Here is a 21192-nt window from a genome sequence, read left to right as displayed (position 1 = left end):
CTCAAGGGACTGAATGATGCAGACCCCGCCCTTCCATCCATAACAATAGAAGTGTATAGGGATCCAGCCATTCCCTTAACAGTCTCTCCTTCCCTATTCTCTTTCCTTTTTTTTTTTTTTTTTTTTTCGTCTTTTTTTCTTTAACTTATCAGCAACGCTGATGTTGATGTTTTGGTTTTTCTCTTCCTTGTGGTAAAGTCATCTTTCTTTCTTTTTTTTTCTTTTGAGATCGTTCAATATAGGCCTTAACCTAAAATATGACAGTATTAGCATGATCTTGATGGTACAGGTGACGCAGAATTTCTTCTGGGTCAGGCCTTTGTATCGGCCTTTGTATCGGCATACCATAAGACGTGTACTCATCAAAACAGAAAAGGCTGGAATTTACCAAGAACTTGGTTATGGGACACTTACCTATCTAAACTGTCATCCTTTCACATCCTGTTTCATATTTCCCTCCCCCCTTCTCTCTCTCTCTCTCTCTCTCTCTCTCTCTATATATATATATATATATATATATATATATATATATATATAGAGAGAGAGAGAGAGAGAGAGAGAGAGAGAGAGAGAGAGAGAGAGAGAGAGAGAGAGAGAGAGAGAGAGAGAGAGAGAGAGAGAGAGAGAGAGAGAGAGAGAGAGAGAGAGACTACCAGCGGGACTCACTGCTTATCAAAGATTTCATGATGTAACCAATGAATATCATCTTGAGGTGTTGAGGGATGAATAATTTGCCGTCCAGGAAAGACAAGCACACAGCACCACCATTGATAAGCCTCCTCCAATACATGAACACCTTGGCCACTGAAGATGTGAAAATACTTCCCACAGAACGATATCAAGGCTCACTACTGACATTTTTATTTTTTTACTTATTGTTTTACAGATTAATTAGCAGAACAGAAAGACCTACCATTTTAGACAGTCGGTTTTGTGAAAGTGGAGAATCACCTTTTTTTTTTTTTTATCAAGCAGAGATCAATCATTTAAGTACGGAAAGGAAAAAAAAATATCACACAAGCAACCCGTCATAGGTAACATCATGTCCCTCTCTTCCCCGCCACTCACACCTGAACGTAGCAGGTGTTACAGGTGTGCTGGTGGTTGGGGGTGCCAGCAAGGGAGGGTGGAGGGAAGGGACCAGTTTAGAGCTAGCAGATAGTCGACGCACATGCCACGCTGATCTCTTCATGTTGGTGGTTGCTGAAATTAGGTGTGGATAAGTGACTAATGAATATGTGAACCTTATGAATGACCTCAGGAGTTCAAAGAGAAAATAAGATACAGTGAGCAGTGCGTGGGACAGGAAGGCCGTGAGGAAGGACTGCTGATGTTTACAGCGCATGGTGAGAACTTCAAGGATGGCGGACGTATCTACATTATTTTCTTTTGTTATCCACCTTAGAAGTATTCATATCAGTGTTGTGTATTCCTTTTTCTAAAGAATATGTGCTTCATGCAACGTATCACATACATGTATGTTACTATGTGCGCGTAAAAGAAGATTTCAGTTCCAAACATATCTTCGAAAATAAAAACATATTTAAACCGCAACTGTCCAGTGAAATTTGTTTCCGTTAACATACGCATTACAGTTTGAATCAACATTGCTCACAAAGAAAGTTGAAGAACGAGGAGCATGTCGACTGCAGAGTGGCAAGGGAATAACCGTCGGCGATAAGACAGCGGATGCCACTGGGTGTGTTTCCTGTGTTGACAAGAGCTGTAGTAAATAAGCGTGTGGGGTACTCATTCTCATAAAGCTTTCAGGGGTGAAAAACTCTTTGTCTATTCTCCTGGCAGGGGATATAGACACACCTCATCGTCTCCCTTTCAAACAAATGTGCAGTTGCAAGTGAAGGTTGCAAGTGAAATACAATAAGTGTTCTTCATTGGTGCCAATGTCATATGACGTGGTATGAACAGTGTGCAACCTTCCCTGTGAATTACGTTTTGATCATAAGGTATGTGTCTATCATCATTGTTACCATTATAATTATTAATATTGTTATTATTATTGTTATTACAAATAGTAGTAGTAGTAGAAATAGTAGAGTAGTAGTAGAGTAGTAGTAGTAGTAGTAGTAGTAGTAGTAGTAGTAGTAGTAGCAGCAGCAGCAGCAGCAACAGTAGTTGTAGTAGTAGTAGTAATAGTAATAGTAGTAGTAGTAAGTAGTAGTAGTAATAATAATAGCAGTATTAGTAATGGTAGCAGCAGCAGCAGCAGTAGTTGTAGTAGTAGTAGTAGTAGTAGTAGTAGTAGTAATATAGTAGTAGTTGTTGTTGTTGTAAAATTATGATCAAAACAATTTTCACTTGTGTTCTCAGATCAGCAGGAAGACGTGACTAGCCAGCTGTGGGAGGGTGGGTTACTGGCCAGAGTAGGTGATGGCGATGACTCTCTGAGCAAAGATTATTGCTGCCATCTTCCTTTGTTAAAGAACATTTCCACGTCTGCTTCCCCGAACAGGCACCGTTGGATGCAGCACAATGTATGAGATGTAAAACAGTGCCGGTGTGAGAGGTTAACCCTCATCCTAATCATGGGTAAAGGCTTGGGCGCCGGAGAGGGCACAGGGAAGGGTGTGAAGGGCGGCTGGAGGGTCAATGCTTTTCTACTTCTCCTGACTGGATGGCAGGCAGTGCTGCTCCCTTGGTCACCACTTATCCTCAGAGATGCCGGGTTCTCTGCCACCAGTGAGTAGTAGTCACCTATGTACTTGTTCATATTACAATGAGGCAAGTTGGGATGATATTTACTTCTGAGGTTTATTATTTTTGACACGCGTTGTAGAATTACCACATTAATATGATTGCTACGAATATTCTTCGCAGACACATTTCAGCACACTCGTAGTGAATAATTATTTACCTGTGCATTTAAATTTCTCACTGATTTTGTGGATGTCCATCTCCAGGTGTGGGTGTACTGAGCGGAGGCACCACAATGGCGGCCACCCTAGGTGTGATAGTGTGCCTGCGCGCCATGAGAAGGAGCCGCAGCGGGGCAGTGCGTCGTCTGTTGCTGTGGCTGCTGCTGGCTACAGCTATCCTCCTGCAGGGATCTGGTGTGGGATTTGAGTTGCGCCACCTATCGCAGGGAGGAGTTATGTCATCTTGTGTCAATGGATGGCTCTTTGCTCCAGCGTCATCACTCTCAATCCTGAACAACACGTCCACACCAACCACGCCTCATTTTCCCAAAACAGCGTCGACAGAACAGGCTCATGGACTTTCCTCAGGCACTATAATAGCAACATCACCTTCGCCACCTCAGCATAATGATTCTCACGAGGCTGGCTCTGTTGTCAATCTCCACCTGCAACACACCACCCCTCACCGACCCGCATCGGTCAACCATACCGTTACCACCACTATAACACCAACACCCACCACCTCTCCTGCTGAAGCTGCCACTCCTCCTCCTCCTCCTCCTCCTCCTCCTCCTCCTCCTCCTCCTACTACTACTACTACTACTACTACTACTACTACTCCTGCTACTACTGCTGCTGCTGTTGCTGCTGCTGCTACCAGTACCTTCTCAGTCGCAACCTCTTTATTGCACCATAGAGTTCCAGCCGTAAAGACTTCCATAAAGAAATCTAATCACAAAGTCCACTTGAAAAACAAACCTTTGATCTTTGGTAATGGTAACGCTACGGAGGCACCGCACAGGAAATTCCCTGCTACACGCAAGCCTGCTATCCCAGCCAATAGTGATGGTTCACGAAAACATCACAACAGTCATTTTTTCCCGCCTGACGTTTCTTCAACAAATTCTGAACACGGTAAAAACTTCAGAAAAACAAAATATCAGAAGAATCACAAACACATACAGCTGCCAAGTGATGATGATAAAAATTTAGAAGATAATGACAGTACCTCCTTCCAAAAAAAGTACGAATATGACGATTCTGGAGAAAGCAAGGAAGATGAAGAAGAATTAGATTACGAAGACGATTTTCGGAAACTCCAGAAACACCATCCGATGTTAAACAGCTTCTCCAGCTCTTACTTTGATAAGCTGCATGACTCTCAAGGAAATACAAGGTCAAAGCCATCCAAGTTGACAAATTTGCCTCAGCATAACGTCATAAAGTCATATTTACAGAAAATCCCTAATAAAATCAGAAATTCATTCCATAAGCCTCACAACACTGACTCTTTCACAATAGATCGTAAGCTGAATGACCAGGAGAGCCTTCCTTTCAGCTATAATCCCAGATACCTTCCCCTCAACCATCCTTCTGATACAATAAGGGATCCATATGATGGTAAAAGTCAATATCAGGATGATGGCTTATATGATATCGATTCTCGACACACTTTTTATAGACGAAGCCGCAGGGATCTCACCAAACCAGAAAATCCTGTTCCTCCTGCCACAATTCCAGCAAAGGAGAAGAAGCCGGAGCTCAATGATGCACCGGAAAAAAAACAAAATTCTTCAGAAGAAATGAAGAGCGATAGTGTAAAGGTGATCGTAGCCGTTCTCTTGGTCTTGGGCGGCCTGGCAGGTGCGGGGATAGAGGCGGGCGTAGCACAACTGTGGCATTGCATTGTGCATGGTTATGATGAGAGTGGCGTGAGTCAGGATGTACTACAACGCACCATTAGTCACACCTTTCACCTCAGCACCTATGGGAGCCACAAGACTTGGACAGGCATCACCTCGGGAGGATGGACCATGGGAGCGGGTGTGGTGTCCATTCTGGCGTGCTTCGCAGGGATCGGAGGTGGTGGTTACGGAGGCTTGCTGGTTGTTCATCTATCCCTCGGTGTGGCGGCCCTCCTCTTCCTCCTCGTCTTGCCTGTTCCCTATGGCTCTATTGACCCGCCCAGAACACGCCGCCCACTCTCCCTGTATCTGGATGACGAGGTAAACCACTTCTATTTTTTCAAGCTAAAAATGAGTGCGACAGTCAGTCTTGTGTAATAATTGGTTGTTTCATAACGCGCTGCTTGTTACAGGTGCTGCGAGAAGGAGTAAGGCGACTCACGTTCCACATATGGGTGTTCATTAACGGGTGTCTAGTCGCTCTCTCTTTCACCTTCAGCCTGTGGCTCCTCCAAGATATGACAGCCGAGGTAAGCATTGATATGCATATATATATATATATATATATATATATATATATATATATATATATATATATATATATATATATATATATATATATATATATATATATATATATATATGGTATACAAATTTGATGTTCCAATAAGTTTCCTCTTTTCATTATTATGGTGGACTTTGTGCTGATAAAGGACTTTACGCTGATAACTAATGGTAGATAACGAGAACTTTTCTGTGCTCAATCCCCTCTATGCATCTTGCAGGGTTGGCTGGTGGGTAGCCAAGCAGGTGCTGTCGGCATGACTCTGCTGTGTGAAAGTCTTGCCCTCCATACACAGCGGCGCCTCGTCATCCGCTGGGGTCTCCATGGTCTGATGGGCGTGTGCGGCGTGAGTCTCATGCTCCATTATGGCTTCATGTGGGCATCCAAAAGTGCTGCAGTGGTGGTGATAGCACACGCTGGCCTAGGCGTGGCCATGGCTTTCCTGTGGGTGGCTGTGAAACACAACGCACTACTGCTCGCTACTGTCAGTGAGTGTTATTCAGTCTGACTGACGACTGTCTGACGGAATGAGAATACACACACACACACACACACTGCAGTGTAAACTACAATGTTTATAAACCATTAATTATTATTATTATTATCATTGTTATTATTATTATTATTATTATTATTTTATTATTATTGTTATTATTATTATTATCATTATGATTATTATTATTATGATTATTATTATTATTATTACTACTACTACTACTACTACACACACACACATACAGCGTAGTGTAGTGGTTAGCACACTCGGCTCACAATTGAAAGGACTGTTGATTTTGAGTCTCGGGCGTAGGCAAGCCTCTTAATGTGTAGCGGCTGTAGCCTCTGTTCACCTAGCAGTAAGTAGGTACGGGATGTAACTCGAGGGGTTATTGCCTCACTTTCCCGGTGTGCGGAATGTGGTGTGGTCTCAGTCCTACCTGAAGATATGGCCTATGAGTTCTGAGCTCGCTCCGTAATAGAAAAGGTTGGTTGGGTGACCAGTAAGCAACGGTGAAAGAATATAAAGAAGGGATTTGTATTTTGTAATGAGAATACTTCTGGTAATAAAAAAAAAAAAAAATTATTGGCGAGAGATTTCTGCTGTGGTGTGATCAAGACGTGTTGCTCTTGCCAGGTGACCAGGAGCGGGAGGCGTGGGCATCATGGTGGTGCTGGCGGCTTGGCTTGAGTATCGGTGCAGCAATGTGGGGCGTTGGGGTATCGGGGTCAGACGACAGAGTGCAGCCCATGGTGCTGCTAGCTACCATAGCAGCCGCCATCTTTGCTTCCTCACTCTGCATGACTGCCGTACTTTCGAGGTGAGATGTCATTTATGTCTAACTTCAGTCTACTTTATCTCCCTGAGTTTATTTATAGCACATATATTGCTGGTAATACCACAGTGATCACGATCTAATTACCAATTTAATTTGGATGTATGTGTTTTCCCGACATTTATATTTATTCGTCCTAGTGACATCACTACTGGTTATGATGGGAGGTAGTTTCATAATACTACACTTATTACTGTTTTCAGTCGAAATTCAAGGACTAGGAGGCGAGTATACCACACACTTGACCTTGATATAGCCAACGACGAGGTCGATGAGGAAGAGGACGATGCTACTGAGGATGACTGGCTGGTCAAGAGAGCTAAAAAGGAGGGTTTAACTCTGTAATCCATGGCAACTCAACATTACTGTTTGGGACTCGGAGGACGCACTTATTTGTGCAGACATTTTGTATTGTAGAAGATAGAACAAAGCCTAAAGGATTTCTCGATGGATTTCGATAGAAATGAACATTATTTTCTTACCTCAACATGATGATTAATATGATTTCTATAAAGAAATGGCAGACACATTTTTGAACTCAGTGAAATTGCTCTTGATCACACAGATCATTTATAAAGTTCTTTCTAAACATTAATATTATCTGTGAGAGTTGTGAAACATTCCTCGTAAGTGATGATATGTTACAAGAACAGCAGGATATTTACCGTGATCTTGCAGGTTAGATACGAGTCTTTGCCGGAACATAAATTCATAACATTTAGCAATTTGTCGTGTAATCAGTACTGGAGAAAGTAAGTATGTGTGTCCCAAACATACAAGGCAAGTAAACAAAGGTAAAAATGTTCTTAAGTATGTAACTTAATAGGATTTAGGAGTAGATGATAATGAGTATTGTCAAATCATATGAAAACCCTTTGTATTGCTCCTAACTTCGTACTGTTGCATGTCTTATCACAAAGCAGTGTTGACCGGTTCAAACAGTAAAACGTAAAGGAAATCATGAATTCGGTAACAGACCGTTGATGTTTGTAAAGCAGGGTAAGTCCTAATATAGTGGAATTGGGGAGCATATGAGCTGCTGGTCCTGGAATGCGGACCACAATAACTTTTAAGTTTAAGTATGAGCACAGTCAGTAAGGAAAGATGTGAAACAAATATTGTAGGATGAGGTGAACAAACAATTTCGGAGAATGAATCGGGAGTATATATTTTCTAAAAGCAAATTGTGTGTCCCGCAATGTCTTGCTTGCAAGCTGCTTTTAAGAGCTGTGATCTGTAGTCAATATGTTTATATGCATTTATACATCAGTTATTTTGCAAATACACGAATTTCTCTCTAGATGTATATTTATGGACACCATACGTCAAGGTGAAACCCAGCAGGTAACGATTCTCTCTCTCTCTCTCTCTCCTGTCCATCCCTCTAATGTAAGAGTTAACTCATATTCTTAGTCATTCAACCTTTTCTCAGGTAAACTTTGGAGCACTGTCTGTACTTCTGTATTTCTACCTTCCTACGACTTAAGTTATTCAAGCTGGATGTTCCAAGACATCTCTTGCTTTAGAAACGCTTCCGGCCCTCTTCGAGGACCGACACCTCAATGGGCTTTTCTTTAATTACAGTTTTTGCTGCCTCTAGTTGGTTTTTTCCCTAACATATAAAGAAATATACGAATTTTACCTCAATCTCACACCCATCGCCTCTAAAAACTCACGCATTTTTACAAATATTTCCAAGGTGGTTTCTTTTTAACATTTTCCGAGAATTTTTCCGGATTACAAGAACTGACACCTCGCGGAGGAAGCCGTAAATAGGGACAACACCCAAACAAGACTATGTGAAAAAAAAAAAAAATAAATAAATAAAAAAAAAAAAAAAAACATATGAACGTCTCATAGTACACACAATATATGACGCATTTTTTTTTTCTTTCTTGTAAAAGAAGGAAAAAGAAGAAGATTCATTGAGGCGCATTACATACTCTTATGGCTCATGGTCTGTAAAGGTAATGAAGTTGAATGAATGTATGAAACAATATGGATACCATTTTTAAAATGTGTTAATTTAATTCATTTATTCATTTTTTTTTATTTATTCATATATATATATATATATATATATATATATATATATATATATATATATATATATATATATATATATATATAATTACTTATTTACTTTACTTTATCTATTTTTATTTTACTTATTCATATATTCTTTATTTTTTATTTATCTTATTTATTTTATTTATTTATTTATGTGTGTGTGTGTGTGTGTGTGTGTGTGTGTGTGTGTGTGTGTGTGTGTGTGTGTGTGTGTGCACCCTGTCTTTATTATAAAGATGGTGATAGTTATTTTTTTCTTATTATTCAGATATAATTCAAAGGAAATAATGAATTGTAAAGAGTGTAATGAATCAATAAAATAAAACAATGCATAGAATTTATTATATATATATATATATATATATATATATATATATATATATATATATATATATATATATATATATATATATATTCATATATTCAGTATAGGCTCTTAATCCCCACATTTCTGGTCTGTCACAAAAGTAATACAATTACAGGATGACAGTGACATAAATAGCTTTCAATAAATTCTTCAAATGTAAATGAGAGAAAAAAAAAACTTATAAACAGATGCTTCCTGATTTATGAACATTTAGAGTTATGAGGATCAGCAGCTACAAAAATAGAGGGCCAAACTTAGCAATCCTGAGCCACTTGTACATCAATCCATGACTCAAGATCACTGCCACACCAACATACCAGTGCACAATGCTGAATGTGAGAACTAAACACATTCAAACAGTGCTAGACTTCGTAGAGCGACAATGTGATATGAGTTGCTGCTTGGCTCTTGTGGTGCAGGTGATATGTGCTATGACTGAGAGTACACTCAACCCTCGATTTGCCGGACTAAAAGGGGGGAAGGCTTGTCCGGGAATGGCAAATGTCCGGCAATGGAAAATGTCCGGGGGTCTACCCCCTTGCCGGACTTTACCCTATACAGGTTGAACCCCGCTTTAACGGCACGCGATTTACCGGAATCCCGTGTTTAACGGCAAAAATTTCCGGTGGGAACATAGTGTTGTCTTTAACGGCATTTCGGCACCTGCACCAGCTGTACCAGGAAGTTGGAAAATAAATCAGACGTTTTTTGTTCAGAAAAACAAAACTGAGGGAGAAGAAAGAGACTTTGCACCAGATGTGGAAGACAAGAGAAAGAAAAATAAAAGAAAGGCAGGATCAGGAAGAATAGAAGTAACAGGAGGTGCCGAGGCAAAGGCAAAACCTCCGACGACCATCATCATCATCATCATCTCACCACGTGGGGCCGTAACACATGCCAATGCCAGTACTAGACGTGTATGTCCGCCCGCGCTGCCATCTATAGTGCCCGATTTGCGAACTTTGTCTGGCGCGGTAGTTTGAAATCGACTTGTCCCGGACTTTTTTTTTTTTTTTTTTTTCCCACAGACTCTTGTCCGGCAAATCCGAAATCCGGCAAATGGAGGTCCGGCAAATCGAGGGTTGTGTAGTGTGACAGCATGGCATGAGGTGTTAAGTGACAGGTAGGCATGGCACAATGTGGCTTTATGTTACTGTGTGGCTGGATGCTGTGTATGGTGTGGTGTTGTTGACTATTGTGTGTGGACAGGTAAGGTGAGAAGATGTGGGTTGCAATGGGGTTAGATGTGATGTTGGTGGTCGTGTAGCTGGGTGTGACTGGTTTGTTGTGTGTACCTGTTGTAGAGTGTGGTGTAATGCACCTGTTCAGCCAAAACTGGCAAGAGAAATCCTGTCAGTAGGATCACAATCAAGATGTATGATTAATGAAAGGATAATTACAGCTGTGAAGGAGTTTTTTGGAGAGAATGTGGCAAGCTAGTTGTATAGACAATTAGTTTGAAGGACACTGCTATTGTTATACTTTTGCTTACTGTTCTTCTACAGGAGTTGCCAATCTGAAGGTGTAGCTCAGGAGTGGTCCCAAGCCACCTTTAGCCTCAAATCAAAATCACATTGCCATAATGCTGCCCTGCTGCATAATGTTGAGAGAGAGAGAGAGAGAGAGAGAGAGAGAGAGAGAGAGAGAGAGAGAGAGAGAGAAACATACATAAAGTACCAACCTGAGTGGCAAGCATAAAAATGTGATTTCAATGCTTTCAGTATTTTAGGTTTTAAAAATCTTGAGTATAGGACCATGGCTTCAGAAGAAAGCATGTGTAAAACTTGAGAGGATAGTGCATACTCAATAATTAATGACTTAGAACATAAAGATCTGCACAAAGTCACCTAGAACATAACTCATTCATAACTCATGAAGTGTCTGTATGTATGACTATTATTCAAGTACATTTCTGAATGTTCATATTTGCTAAATATGTTTATCTTAAATCTATTATTACTTTTCAGCCAATATTTCATGTTTTCCAATATATAATTTCTTGATAAGAAAATAACTTCATAAAAAAAAAAAAAAAAAAATAACAATTCAACTTCATTGATGTTATTGTACTTAACACTCAGCAACACTAAAACATCCTTACTTTATCATAAGGGAAATGAGGCACCATCTCAAATAGAAAGCTGAATTGGATAAGAAAAAAACATGAAAAATATAGAAAAGAAACAAAGTGGGGATCAGAGAGAACACGCTAATGCAGTCTTTAAATTGTAAAATTCTGGAAAATAATTGAATTATTCAATACAAGAATAAAAAAGTAGGAGGGATAAACAAAACTTAATCACGTCAGATCCATGGGCTGCTGGGTATCAGGTTCTTCCTTGATTTCAGTTTTAATTGAGGGCTGATTTGGAGCTGAAACCACTACATATTTGGTGGTCTGGTGTGTAGTGGCCTGGGGTGCCACTGTGGCCTGAGAAAGGGATCCAGCAGCCAGACTACCAGGGTTGACTGTGACTGTAGTGAGCCCAGTGGAACATGGGGCTCCAGTGTTGACTACGGCTGTCTTCATTACTCCTCCCACAGTTTCAGTGTTCACACTCTGTAAGCAGGTAAAGGGCATTTCAATGATTGATTCAATGCATCTAAATAAAACCAACATTTGAATATAATTAGCAAAGATTTATGTACAAAAAATTGAGAAATATCAAATTTCTTTTACCAGTGAAGAAATAAAACTAAAAAATAAAATGGAGGATTACTTCTGAACAAGCAAACAAGTAACATACGTAGTATAAGAATTAAAATAAATGGATTATTTAAGGAAGTAAAAACAGAAGGTAGACAGGTCTTTTGGTAATGCTATAATCTAAGTGAGTTAAAAGACTATCTATGCTGCATTCCGAGGAACTCAAAAATACTTTATAACTTTTTATAAGTTCTTCTTTGGGTAAAGAACATATTCTAAAAAAAAAAAAAAAAAAAAAAAATCCATTATTTTTAACGCTTAATGGAGGAGTGAACTAAGGGAGATGCTTGAAATGCTAAAGGCCAAGATTCCTGAAACGCATTACATCAGTGGCATGAATGTTGAGAACACTGTATGGCTGTTCAAGGAGATAGTTCCCTAATTTAAATAAAAGAATTATGTTCTTGTAATTTGTCCTCGTCTTGGAACTTTACTTTTCATACCACCTTGTATGCCAGCGCATTGTGTATAATCAACTGTGATATCTGTCTATATTTTCATACACTTGCTCAGTCTTTACCTGAAACTGCTCTCTCAGGGAGTCAACCAATGTGAACACCTACCTGGCTTGGTGTGGGTGGTCTGGAAGTCATGATGATAACCTTCTGACCAGGCTGCTGGGAACTAATGCCTGGAGTTGGGGGCTTGTTGACTACCACTGTCCGAGAACCAATGCCACCTATTCCTGGCATACTTCCTGGAATAAAGAACATTCTTTTTTATTTCTATTTCATGTAAAACTGCACTAGGTATTCTGTGGAAGGAATTTTGATCATGTCATCAAATAAAAAGAGTTTATTTTCATATTAGTATCATTCTTACTTTTTAATTTCCTGGATTAAAAAAATGTACAATAAAAATGCTAAAAATCATAAATGGCCTGAAAACTTCAAAGTGTGTGTGAAGCAGTAGTTAGACATAGTCACTTCTTTTCATCAGTTTCACAACAATCTTTCTATCACATTTCTGACCAGTGCAAAATCAACAAAATCAATCATTCAATCACTGATCTATAAACCATCTTATCCATTTGTCTTACATAGCATGAGTCTACTTACAAATAAATATATCTTCTTAAACAAGTTACTTTACAAAAAAGCAAAAACACTGTTAATGATTAGAGGACAAACTAAAATTATAAGACATCATCTGAATTTACATAAAAATAACAGTAAACAAGAATAAATTGGCTCATGGCAATATTTTTCATACAGTTACATACAAGAAATATACACAATAAGAAAACGATGTAGTATCTAAAAAATAAAACAAAAACAGTGCAAGAGAAAGAAGTCTCACCTTGTTGAATGATACGTGTTGTGGTTGGTGTGATGGCTCTAATGGGAGCTGTGAGTGTAGTGGCTGTGGAAGGTGGAGCCTGGCGAGCCTTGACCACCGCTACCTGAAGCTGAGGACCTAAGTACCCATATTCAGCTTTATAGTCATTCACTGTGTCAGGAGGATTCCGAAGTGTCTTGAGAACTGGTGCTACCGTTTTCTGTGTAAAAAAATTCATATAATTCCAAGATGGATCAGAAAATGGATGACTTGAGGAAAAAGGCCAACTTATTCAAAAGATGTTTACTAATGATTCATTAAAAATTCTGAGATAGGTCATAACTAGTACAGGGATATATGCTCTGACTCAAAAGTTCCCATATTCATTGCCACTTTTGTCCCAATCTTCCTCTAACCATCTCCCTAATCAAGTCTTAAATCCATCTTCTAGTTTTTATCATACAGTACTTCACATGCAAAGAGGGTCTTAGATATAACAAAAATTTTATGGTTAATCTGTCCAAAATAAATTTTCTTTGAGGTCTAACTACCAGTAAAAAAAAAATTAATAAAAAAATAATAAACAAATAAAATAAAATAAATAAATAAATAAATAACAAAAGAAAAATAAATAAATAACCCTAGTCAAGAAATTTTTCCGATCCTTTGTTCCAATGTTCATTTCAGTGAAGAGGGAAGTCATCTGAGAAATAAGAGCAGCAGGAGAGAATGACTCTTGGGCCAGTGTTATTTTCTATTTGGTGACATCAAGGTGGGTGATGTGGGAGATTGACAGCAGCAGCAATCTTGTGACTTTCAATGGTGTCATGTTATGAATAATATCTATATTTCTCAAGCTATTCTCTTAACTTCTTCTTTACCTTGCAAAAGAAAGTTGTCTCATTCTTGCTACCAAGTTAGGTATCTGGTATGCCCTTAGTGTTCTGGTAGGCAAACAATGTGGGAAACTGGTAAGAAAATATGAACAACAAATAAGATACATATATCTCTCTTTTGAATCTGATGCCTCACTACACCCCTAACCTTATTTGGAACTAAGAGGAGTTTGCACTGCCAAAGGATGTTATATTCTGAAACATTTTGTTAAAATCCATGCAATTTTCAAGAGTCATTGATGTAGCTTTCCAAGTGAGAATGTTCTGGTCACAGTGAAGGTGCTCACATTCTGACACATAATGCAACAGTTCCAAGAGTTCCTTCTTAATTTTCCATGATATGCTGAATAGATTTCTAGAATTAAAGTATAACTTATGAGAGCATCAGTCATTGTGGAAGTCTTTCTCTGATTGCTAGGCTAAGCTTTAGGGAAGGGAACATTCTTTGCTGGCAGCAAACATGTGACAGACAGTGGCTCTATGGCTAACATGGGCATAAATCTTGTTGATCTTGACTCCTTCTTGCCTAACGTCAATGGCAGGGACTCTCTCCACCTTGACTGTGTTGGCCTCATCCATTTTTGTTCTCTTGGTGAAAAATGGTGGACTTATATACTCCAAGGGTTAAAAAACACATGTTGCCTAATTTAGGAGGAAAAATTTAATCCTGCATTCTCATGTAGCCTTGAGATACTGAAGTGTTGTCATCACATGGTAACACGATCATTAGGAAGGTACAAGTGCTCACCATTTGGAGCTGGATGAGAGCATGTAGGTTTTGAAGCAATTGGAGCTGCAGGCCAATTACTGGCTATTCTAAATGTCAGGTCTCAACATTATCCACTAACATTGCATAACATACAATTTTTCTTTTTTTTCATTGTCTAAAATACTGTCAATAAATCCTGGTCTACACTAACACTTCTCCTATAAGGCTATTTACACATAAAAAAAGAGATAAAACCATTTCTATATACATTAACCAATAAAACTACAAAAATAACTTTCTTACCAGCAAGAGACCCTTGATGTGGGAAGCAGCATTCTTGTCATAGGCATTCATTCCTTCCATGCATTGTTCAATCTTGTCACTTAGGGCTTTTAGTTTTGGCATCACAAACACCTTGGTAACTTCTGGGCCAAGTTCTGACAATCCTGTAATGACAAAAACAGTAGTACCAACACATACACAGCCAGAGTAACAGTAGCAACATTAGAATCCTCATTTTCTCTCAAAAAATACTGATACCATAGAAATGAAAAATAATATACCTTTCTCTCTCTGTTTTTCTTTCAAGCAAGTAAATTTATCCACAAAAACAAAAAAAAACTCCTCTGATTATCTTGTAAAGACGCTCCAGTTACTGAGTAAAGGCGGGATAATGTAATGCTGTCACTCAAACTTAGGATACAAGAAACACGACAGAATCTTGTAGTTTTTATTTCCCCTTTCCCCATGTTTCTCTCTCTCTCTCTCTCTCTCTTATCTGTTCATAATTCAAATATGTCTCACTGCAATGAATCTTACCAGCAACTGCTCCATATACTGATGATAGTGGTGTTCTTTCTGTATTAAGGCACTTGGAGAATACTCTGGTGATGCGAGTCTGGAGACCATTCGTGGTGGTGTTGTAGTTTTTGCAAATCTGAGAAATCAGACGAGCAGCAAAGTCTCGAAGAGCCCAATGGTTGTCCATGTCTGGCTTCATGCACAGCTGTCTACTCACAATGCAAGTCATCACTGAGGGAACCAGCTCATGAAGCTGCAAGAAAATAAATCCATCATTACAAAATGAAAATATGTACTACTGTATTTGTTTTCTGGCATGTTGTCATGGTTATCAATTGGTTTACTCCAACAGCTAATCCTGACAACCTCCTATTGGTTGTAGCAATGGACCCTAAAACCTTCATAGATCAGCATTCTATTAGGGTGAATTCCACGAGAGAGAGAGAGAGAGAGAGAGAGAGAGAGAGAGAGAGAGAGAGAGAGAGAGAGAGAGAGAGAGAGAGAGAGAGAGAGAGAGAGAGAGAGAGAGAGAGAGAGAGAGAGAGAGAGAGAGAGAGAGAGAGACTATAAAATGATATGAAAAGGCCTTATAAATCAAATGAAAGAATGAAGATGCATGAATGATACTCTTTCAACAATCAAGACGTGAGAAAAAAAAAAAATAAATAAAAGTTGGGCACAGTCCACATACCTCATAATAATTTATGTGAAGTAATAGAAGAACTAACATTAAAAATTTTGGGGGCAATAGATAAAACATAGAGAGCAACAAAACAAATACTGGCAAACAGAACTTACATATTTCTCCAGATAAAGTGTTTGATTATCTAGGAGAGCTTTAGCCATCCTCATCAAGTAGATCAAAAGGGCCAAGTTCTTCTGGACAACATTCACTCTTATTCCCTCTGCGATGAAAGTACAGAGGCGAGGCACCATCTGATGCAGTCCAGGATCAAAGGCCAAACTGTGTAGGGCTTCCTGGAGAAAAGAAAAAGAAAATAAACATATATAAGATTAGAAAAGAAAAATAAATAAATACATAAAATTAATATATAAATGAATAAAATAAATAAGTAAATAAATAACAGTAATAAATACACAATAAAATATCTACCATTTCCTACCAAGCTCACAAACCAAGAGGTCACAACTCAATTTTCTCTTCAATAAGGTAAAAATAAAAATAATCTATTAACACTTTATTTTACAAGTCCAAAATGCAACAAAATTACTCTAAATATATATCTATTTCATTAAAAAAAAAACATGCAGCGCAATCCTGAACAGACGACTTCACTGAATTGTTTTGTCTTTTTTCAATTGGTATTTGAATGTTTCACAAATTTACTGAACATACATACTTGGAATTCATCTCTGAGGATGATTAAAAACAATATAAAGTACAAGATTATCAGTGCTCATGGCTTATCAATAAAAGTGGCTTCAGGATAGTTACCCCTCTTTTAGGTTCATCTGATCCAACACAGGCTTCAGTTATTTCCTTGTAGTACAGTTGCTGTTCAGCAGAAAGTTCATGAGTTGCTAGCTGCTTCACCTTAACAGTCTCTATGCTCTTCATACCACGCCTGAGAAAACAAGACATCCGGCTCTTAGTAACTTCCTTGGATTTTTCTAAAGCTAACTTACATGCACTTGAGATGCCAATAAGAGAATTTGTCCTGCCTATCTTACTTTTTTATGATTGCTAGGAGGCACTAGGATAAATACATTCCATGAGCAGCGTCTGCCACTACAATGAAAGATTGGCATATGCGAATTGTAAAAGACAGCTCAATGTGAAAAGATAAAACAGCTAGGAATCTTTCTGCATGAGTTGTACTCATGTATTCTAATTCATTAACATTACAATATTTAGATAATAACCAATCAGAAGTATTAAATTGGGAAATAATAATCAACAAAACTGGAATTATGAGAAAACCTGATGAGCAACATTCTCACTTTTGCTCCACCTCACCCTGACTTTACTCTTATACTTCACACAATATCTAAAACACACTTGAGAGCTGGAGTAACACAGGACTATCTATCTATTAAAGCTGTTGAAGTGAGTAAAGTGAGACTAGTACTACAATCAGAGAAAAGAATTCATACCCATGAATGTGCTTCTGGTCCTTGTGATCTTGCTGAGCAGTTAACTTGGCTGCAGGATCTACTGAATCCTTCTTCTGCAAGTCCTTAGTGATTGGTGGAGGATTTTCAGGGATTGTTGGTTGTACACCATCAATGGCCAGCCAGTGTGCTGTGGATGATGACAGTATGGTCAGTAGAGACAATGCCCAGGATCTTTCATACATTGCACACCAAAGTTCATCCTTGTTAGAAAAGACAGCATTAACCACTTTGCACTGGAGGCTTAAAACACATGTGTTGCTGATATACAGGCTAGGGCTGTGAGTGATAATTTATCTAATTTCTGATATCAAAATATAATCTCTCTATCTCTTTCTATGCAAGAAAATAGAATAAATAAAAAAAGAAAAAAAAAATGAAAGTAAGACATGTATGCAATCTGCATTTTTTCTTGTTCAATACAATCTTATTTTCTTCAGAGAGCATTGATACTTTCTACAGCTACTGTAGATTAACCCAATCTTTTCTCACCAATGTCATACCAACCATTCTTTAACAAAACTTATCAGATCTGGAAGAAAAGATGTCTGTTCTCTCAATCTCTACTACAAATTATGGTAATCTTCCACTAAGAACCAGGAATTATATCAATCATATTGTAATATTTTCTCCCAAGTTCACAAATTGTACTGAGATGCAACTTCATTCTCCAATATCACATCAGCAGCAAATCAAATGATCCTAAAAAATGTCATAATCAATAAAGCAGGTACTTGAGTAAACAATAAAACTGTAACATCTACATTGAACTGTTAGCATATACATATACTAATCACATTTTCCTCACAAAGGAACACGTACGCTTTAAGGTCATCTGAAGAGGCAGTCTTGGAGTCTGGGAGGTTACCATTTCATTGATTTCCAGCTCCTTATCCTCTAGAAAGTGTAGTTCTCTTCCGCCACCTGAGGCAAATCTGAAGGGGATGTGTTCCACTGACTGCAGTCCATACAGGGGCTATAAGGAAGCAAAGATTAGTGAGGCTGCATCTGGGAACTGTTTGACATGAATATAATACATGTCCTATTTATATACCATTAATGAACAAGCAAAGAACTTTCCATTAACTTACTTCAATATTTTTCATTTTCAGGACATTGTCAAAATCACATGCTGAAAACCGTTTACGCTTTCCATGATGCATGTACTTCATGCCATCCTGAAAGAATAAATGTGGTGGTAAATGAAAATTACTGGCGATAGTAAATTTAATTTTGCTATAACTCATTAAAAATACTACAGTTTAGATGAATAAAATAGATTATAAAAATCCAAATACATTATGGATATTCCAATTATAAAAACCTATTTCTAAACTATGGTATAGAAATCTAGCTTTTCATATATAACAACTACGCTGCACAATTAACGTAAATACAAACAATAACTTGGTCAGTTAAGAGCATGGCATAAAACAGAGCTAAATCTTTTAATGCAATTTAAAAAACCAGGTTTTAGTGATTTGGCCTCTTTACCTCTGGATGCCACACTATCTCAGTTAAATGGCACTCTTATGGTTTAATTGGCATCATTACACAATTCAACTTTATACATCAGCAGAGAGAAGGGAAAAGGAATATTTCCCTATACTGTGGATACTCTATCTACTCATATTTTCATACACAAATTTCTAATTGTTTATAAAAGTAAGAAATGAGTATTCAGTTAGTCTTTACTAATTCTAATATGACCTTTTGTACCATTCTCATCAGATAGAATTTCTCATTCTGAGTAATTTGAATTCTATATATACATGTACTTGCTGCAAATTATTTATACATTATCATGACAACAGTTTTCAAAGATTTATCTGTTTTTGGGGAAGCAAACTCACTCGGTCCGATGACGATAATTGAAAGTGACCTCAAACGTGTGATGGATAGGCGGCCACTGATTTTTCCAGTGAAGATGAGTTGATAAAGGTTCAATATAACTCTGGCCCCTTATTTTTTGACTATCTTCTTCCAGACCTTCACAAAACGAACATATATGATAGTATACAGTGTTGGTAATATGCCACCAACCCCCCACCCTCAAACAAACCTAGGAAGCTGTGGGAATGGGGGTTTTTGGGGCAGAGTGAGACAATAACGAATATTTTCCAGGGAGTAAATTACCAATATCATCTAAAATAGCAAATACATGACCAGAATAAATTGAAACACACCCACATGCACAAGAAAAGCACATTCTACAATATTAAGAACACAAACAATCTAGGTAAAATTGTCATATCGGAAAAAAATTCATAATTGAGCTTTACAGAAGTGAATCTAATCTAACCCGTTTGCTGTGTTTTAGGTAACTCTGATAATCTAATCCCAGGAAAATACTAGTTTTTGTCTCACCTCGCCTGAAAACCACAGCCCCCACAGGTTCCTGAGCTCGTTGGGGGTAGGGGTTGGTGCAATTTACCCAAGACTTTATACTTTTGAATTACATGTACATATGCAGTGGTTTTGTGAAGGTCTGCAAGGAATTTCCTCGTCGAAAAATAAGCAGCGGAAATTATACAGGATCTTTACCAGTGAGTTTGTTCGTGCATATGTGCATGTCGCATTTCTTGTACAAGCATAAAATCTGTCATGGCAATTTTTTTTTTTTTTTTACTTCGGAGGAAAATCCGGCCAAGGGAAAAAAAAAATAAATAAAATAAATAAATAAAAATAGCCCAATGACGTGTCGGCCCCAAAAGAAGTCACACAGATAATCGGAAGATGACTCTGAGGATGGTAGAGCAGTCTTTTATTTATTCTTTTGTCAATTTAAATTTTGCATGAAGACTGATGATGATTGGTTTTTCTTTTTGAGAATCCAACCACTGGCACATTAAAATAATAACAATAACAATAAAAAAATAATAATTTAGCAAACTGTTTCTTTTGTTTGAGAATGTCTCTGGTATACAGTAACAAATACACATGCACACAGAGAGAGAGAGAGAGAGAGAGAGAGAGAGAGAGAGAGAGAGAGAGAGAGAGAGAGAGAGAGAAAAGGGTTTGGGAGATTTTACCGGCCGACAAGAAATACATGTCGAACTGTAATTAATATTGATAGTCTAGATGGCAAGTCTATTTTCAGAGAGAGAGAGAGAGAGAGAGAGAGAGAGAGAGAGAGAGAGAGAGAGAGAGAGAGAGAGAGAGAGAGAGAGAGAGACGGGGAAGGCAGGTATGGAGTACAACACCGCCACACACCTGCACTAAAAGCCTGAGCCTGAAGGTGGCCTCCTCGGCGACCTCTTTAGCCACGTCATCGCCAATGGAGGAGATCCCTATACTCTCGGCAATAACTTTAATTGAGTCCGGCGGAAAGGAGGGAGCCACTTGAGTTTCGTCCGACATTGTTTACCCCCGTGTTTGTTGACGCTAAGCTTAGCAGTTTTAGCTTCCTTGTGACACATTGGCTTCATTTATTTAGTGCTTTTAAACAATTATTATTGGTTACAAATTGGTTACATAAATATCTTTTTTATTTCTTAATATGATTTGTCAAGTACGAATGGTTTTATGAAGTGACGAGGGGTGTTATAAGACACGATGCTCACTGGATAAAAGAATGTACTGTACCATCTAGCAGGTACAAATATAATCTCTTTGTTTATGTATTTACAAATATTTAGTAGTAATCCTTTTTCATAGTGAATATTAAACTTTTTCCTCATAATATACAATGTTTCATACCGAGGCTTTAGCCTTTATATAGTTGTAATGTAGGTACGGTACATACATCTTTTCAAATAATAAAATACATATATAATT

The 21192-nt window shown here is 38.1% G+C and overlaps 2 protein-coding genes across 4 annotated transcripts; one reads left to right on the top strand and one right to left on the bottom strand.

Annotated features, from left to right (window-relative positions):
- The first annotated feature begins 1147 nt into the window (after positions 1-1147).
- On the top strand, positions 1148-7754 carry LOC123513996. 3 transcript variants are annotated; one of them, XM_045271534.1, is made up of 8 exons: positions 1155-1213; positions 1771-1964; positions 2471-2697; positions 2919-4879; positions 4972-5088; positions 5344-5611; positions 6256-6439; positions 6658-7754. In XM_045271534.1, the coding sequence occupies exons 3-8, from the start codon at positions 2544-2546 to the stop codon at positions 6797-6799; spliced, it is 2826 nt and encodes a 941-aa protein (XP_045127469.1). In that variant the 5' UTR covers positions 1155-1213; positions 1771-1964; positions 2471-2543; the 3' UTR covers positions 6800-7754. The 3 variants fall into 3 exon arrangements, with proteins under 3 accessions (XP_045127467.1, XP_045127469.1, XP_045127468.1); XM_045271533.1 differs by having other exon boundaries at positions 1181-1213; positions 1764-1964; XM_045271532.1 differs by having other exon boundaries at positions 1148-1964; positions 2329-2697.
- Positions 7755-11104: 3350 nt separating this feature from the next.
- LOC123513997 (transcription initiation factor TFIID subunit 6-like) lies at positions 11105-20962 on the bottom strand. The gene is made up of 11 exons (XM_045271535.1): positions 20629-20962; positions 18507-18593; positions 18238-18391; positions 17398-17545; positions 16739-16868; positions 16081-16260; positions 15301-15535; positions 14785-14927; positions 12898-13096; positions 12162-12295; positions 11105-11451 (listed from the first exon to the last, which is right to left on the bottom strand). Exons 1-11 carry the CDS (start codon positions 20773-20775, stop codon positions 11191-11193), a joined length of 1818 nt encoding a protein of 605 aa, XP_045127470.1. The 5' UTR covers positions 20776-20962; the 3' UTR covers positions 11105-11190.
- Positions 20963-21192: the final 230 nt, after the last annotated feature.

Source organism: Portunus trituberculatus, chromosome 37 (genome assembly GCF_017591435.1).
Source record: "Portunus trituberculatus isolate SZX2019 chromosome 37, ASM1759143v1, whole genome shotgun sequence".
Lineage (NCBI taxonomy): Eukaryota > Metazoa > Arthropoda > Malacostraca > Decapoda > Portunidae > Portunus > Portunus trituberculatus.
This window is presented reverse-complemented; position numbering and strand designations above follow the sequence as displayed.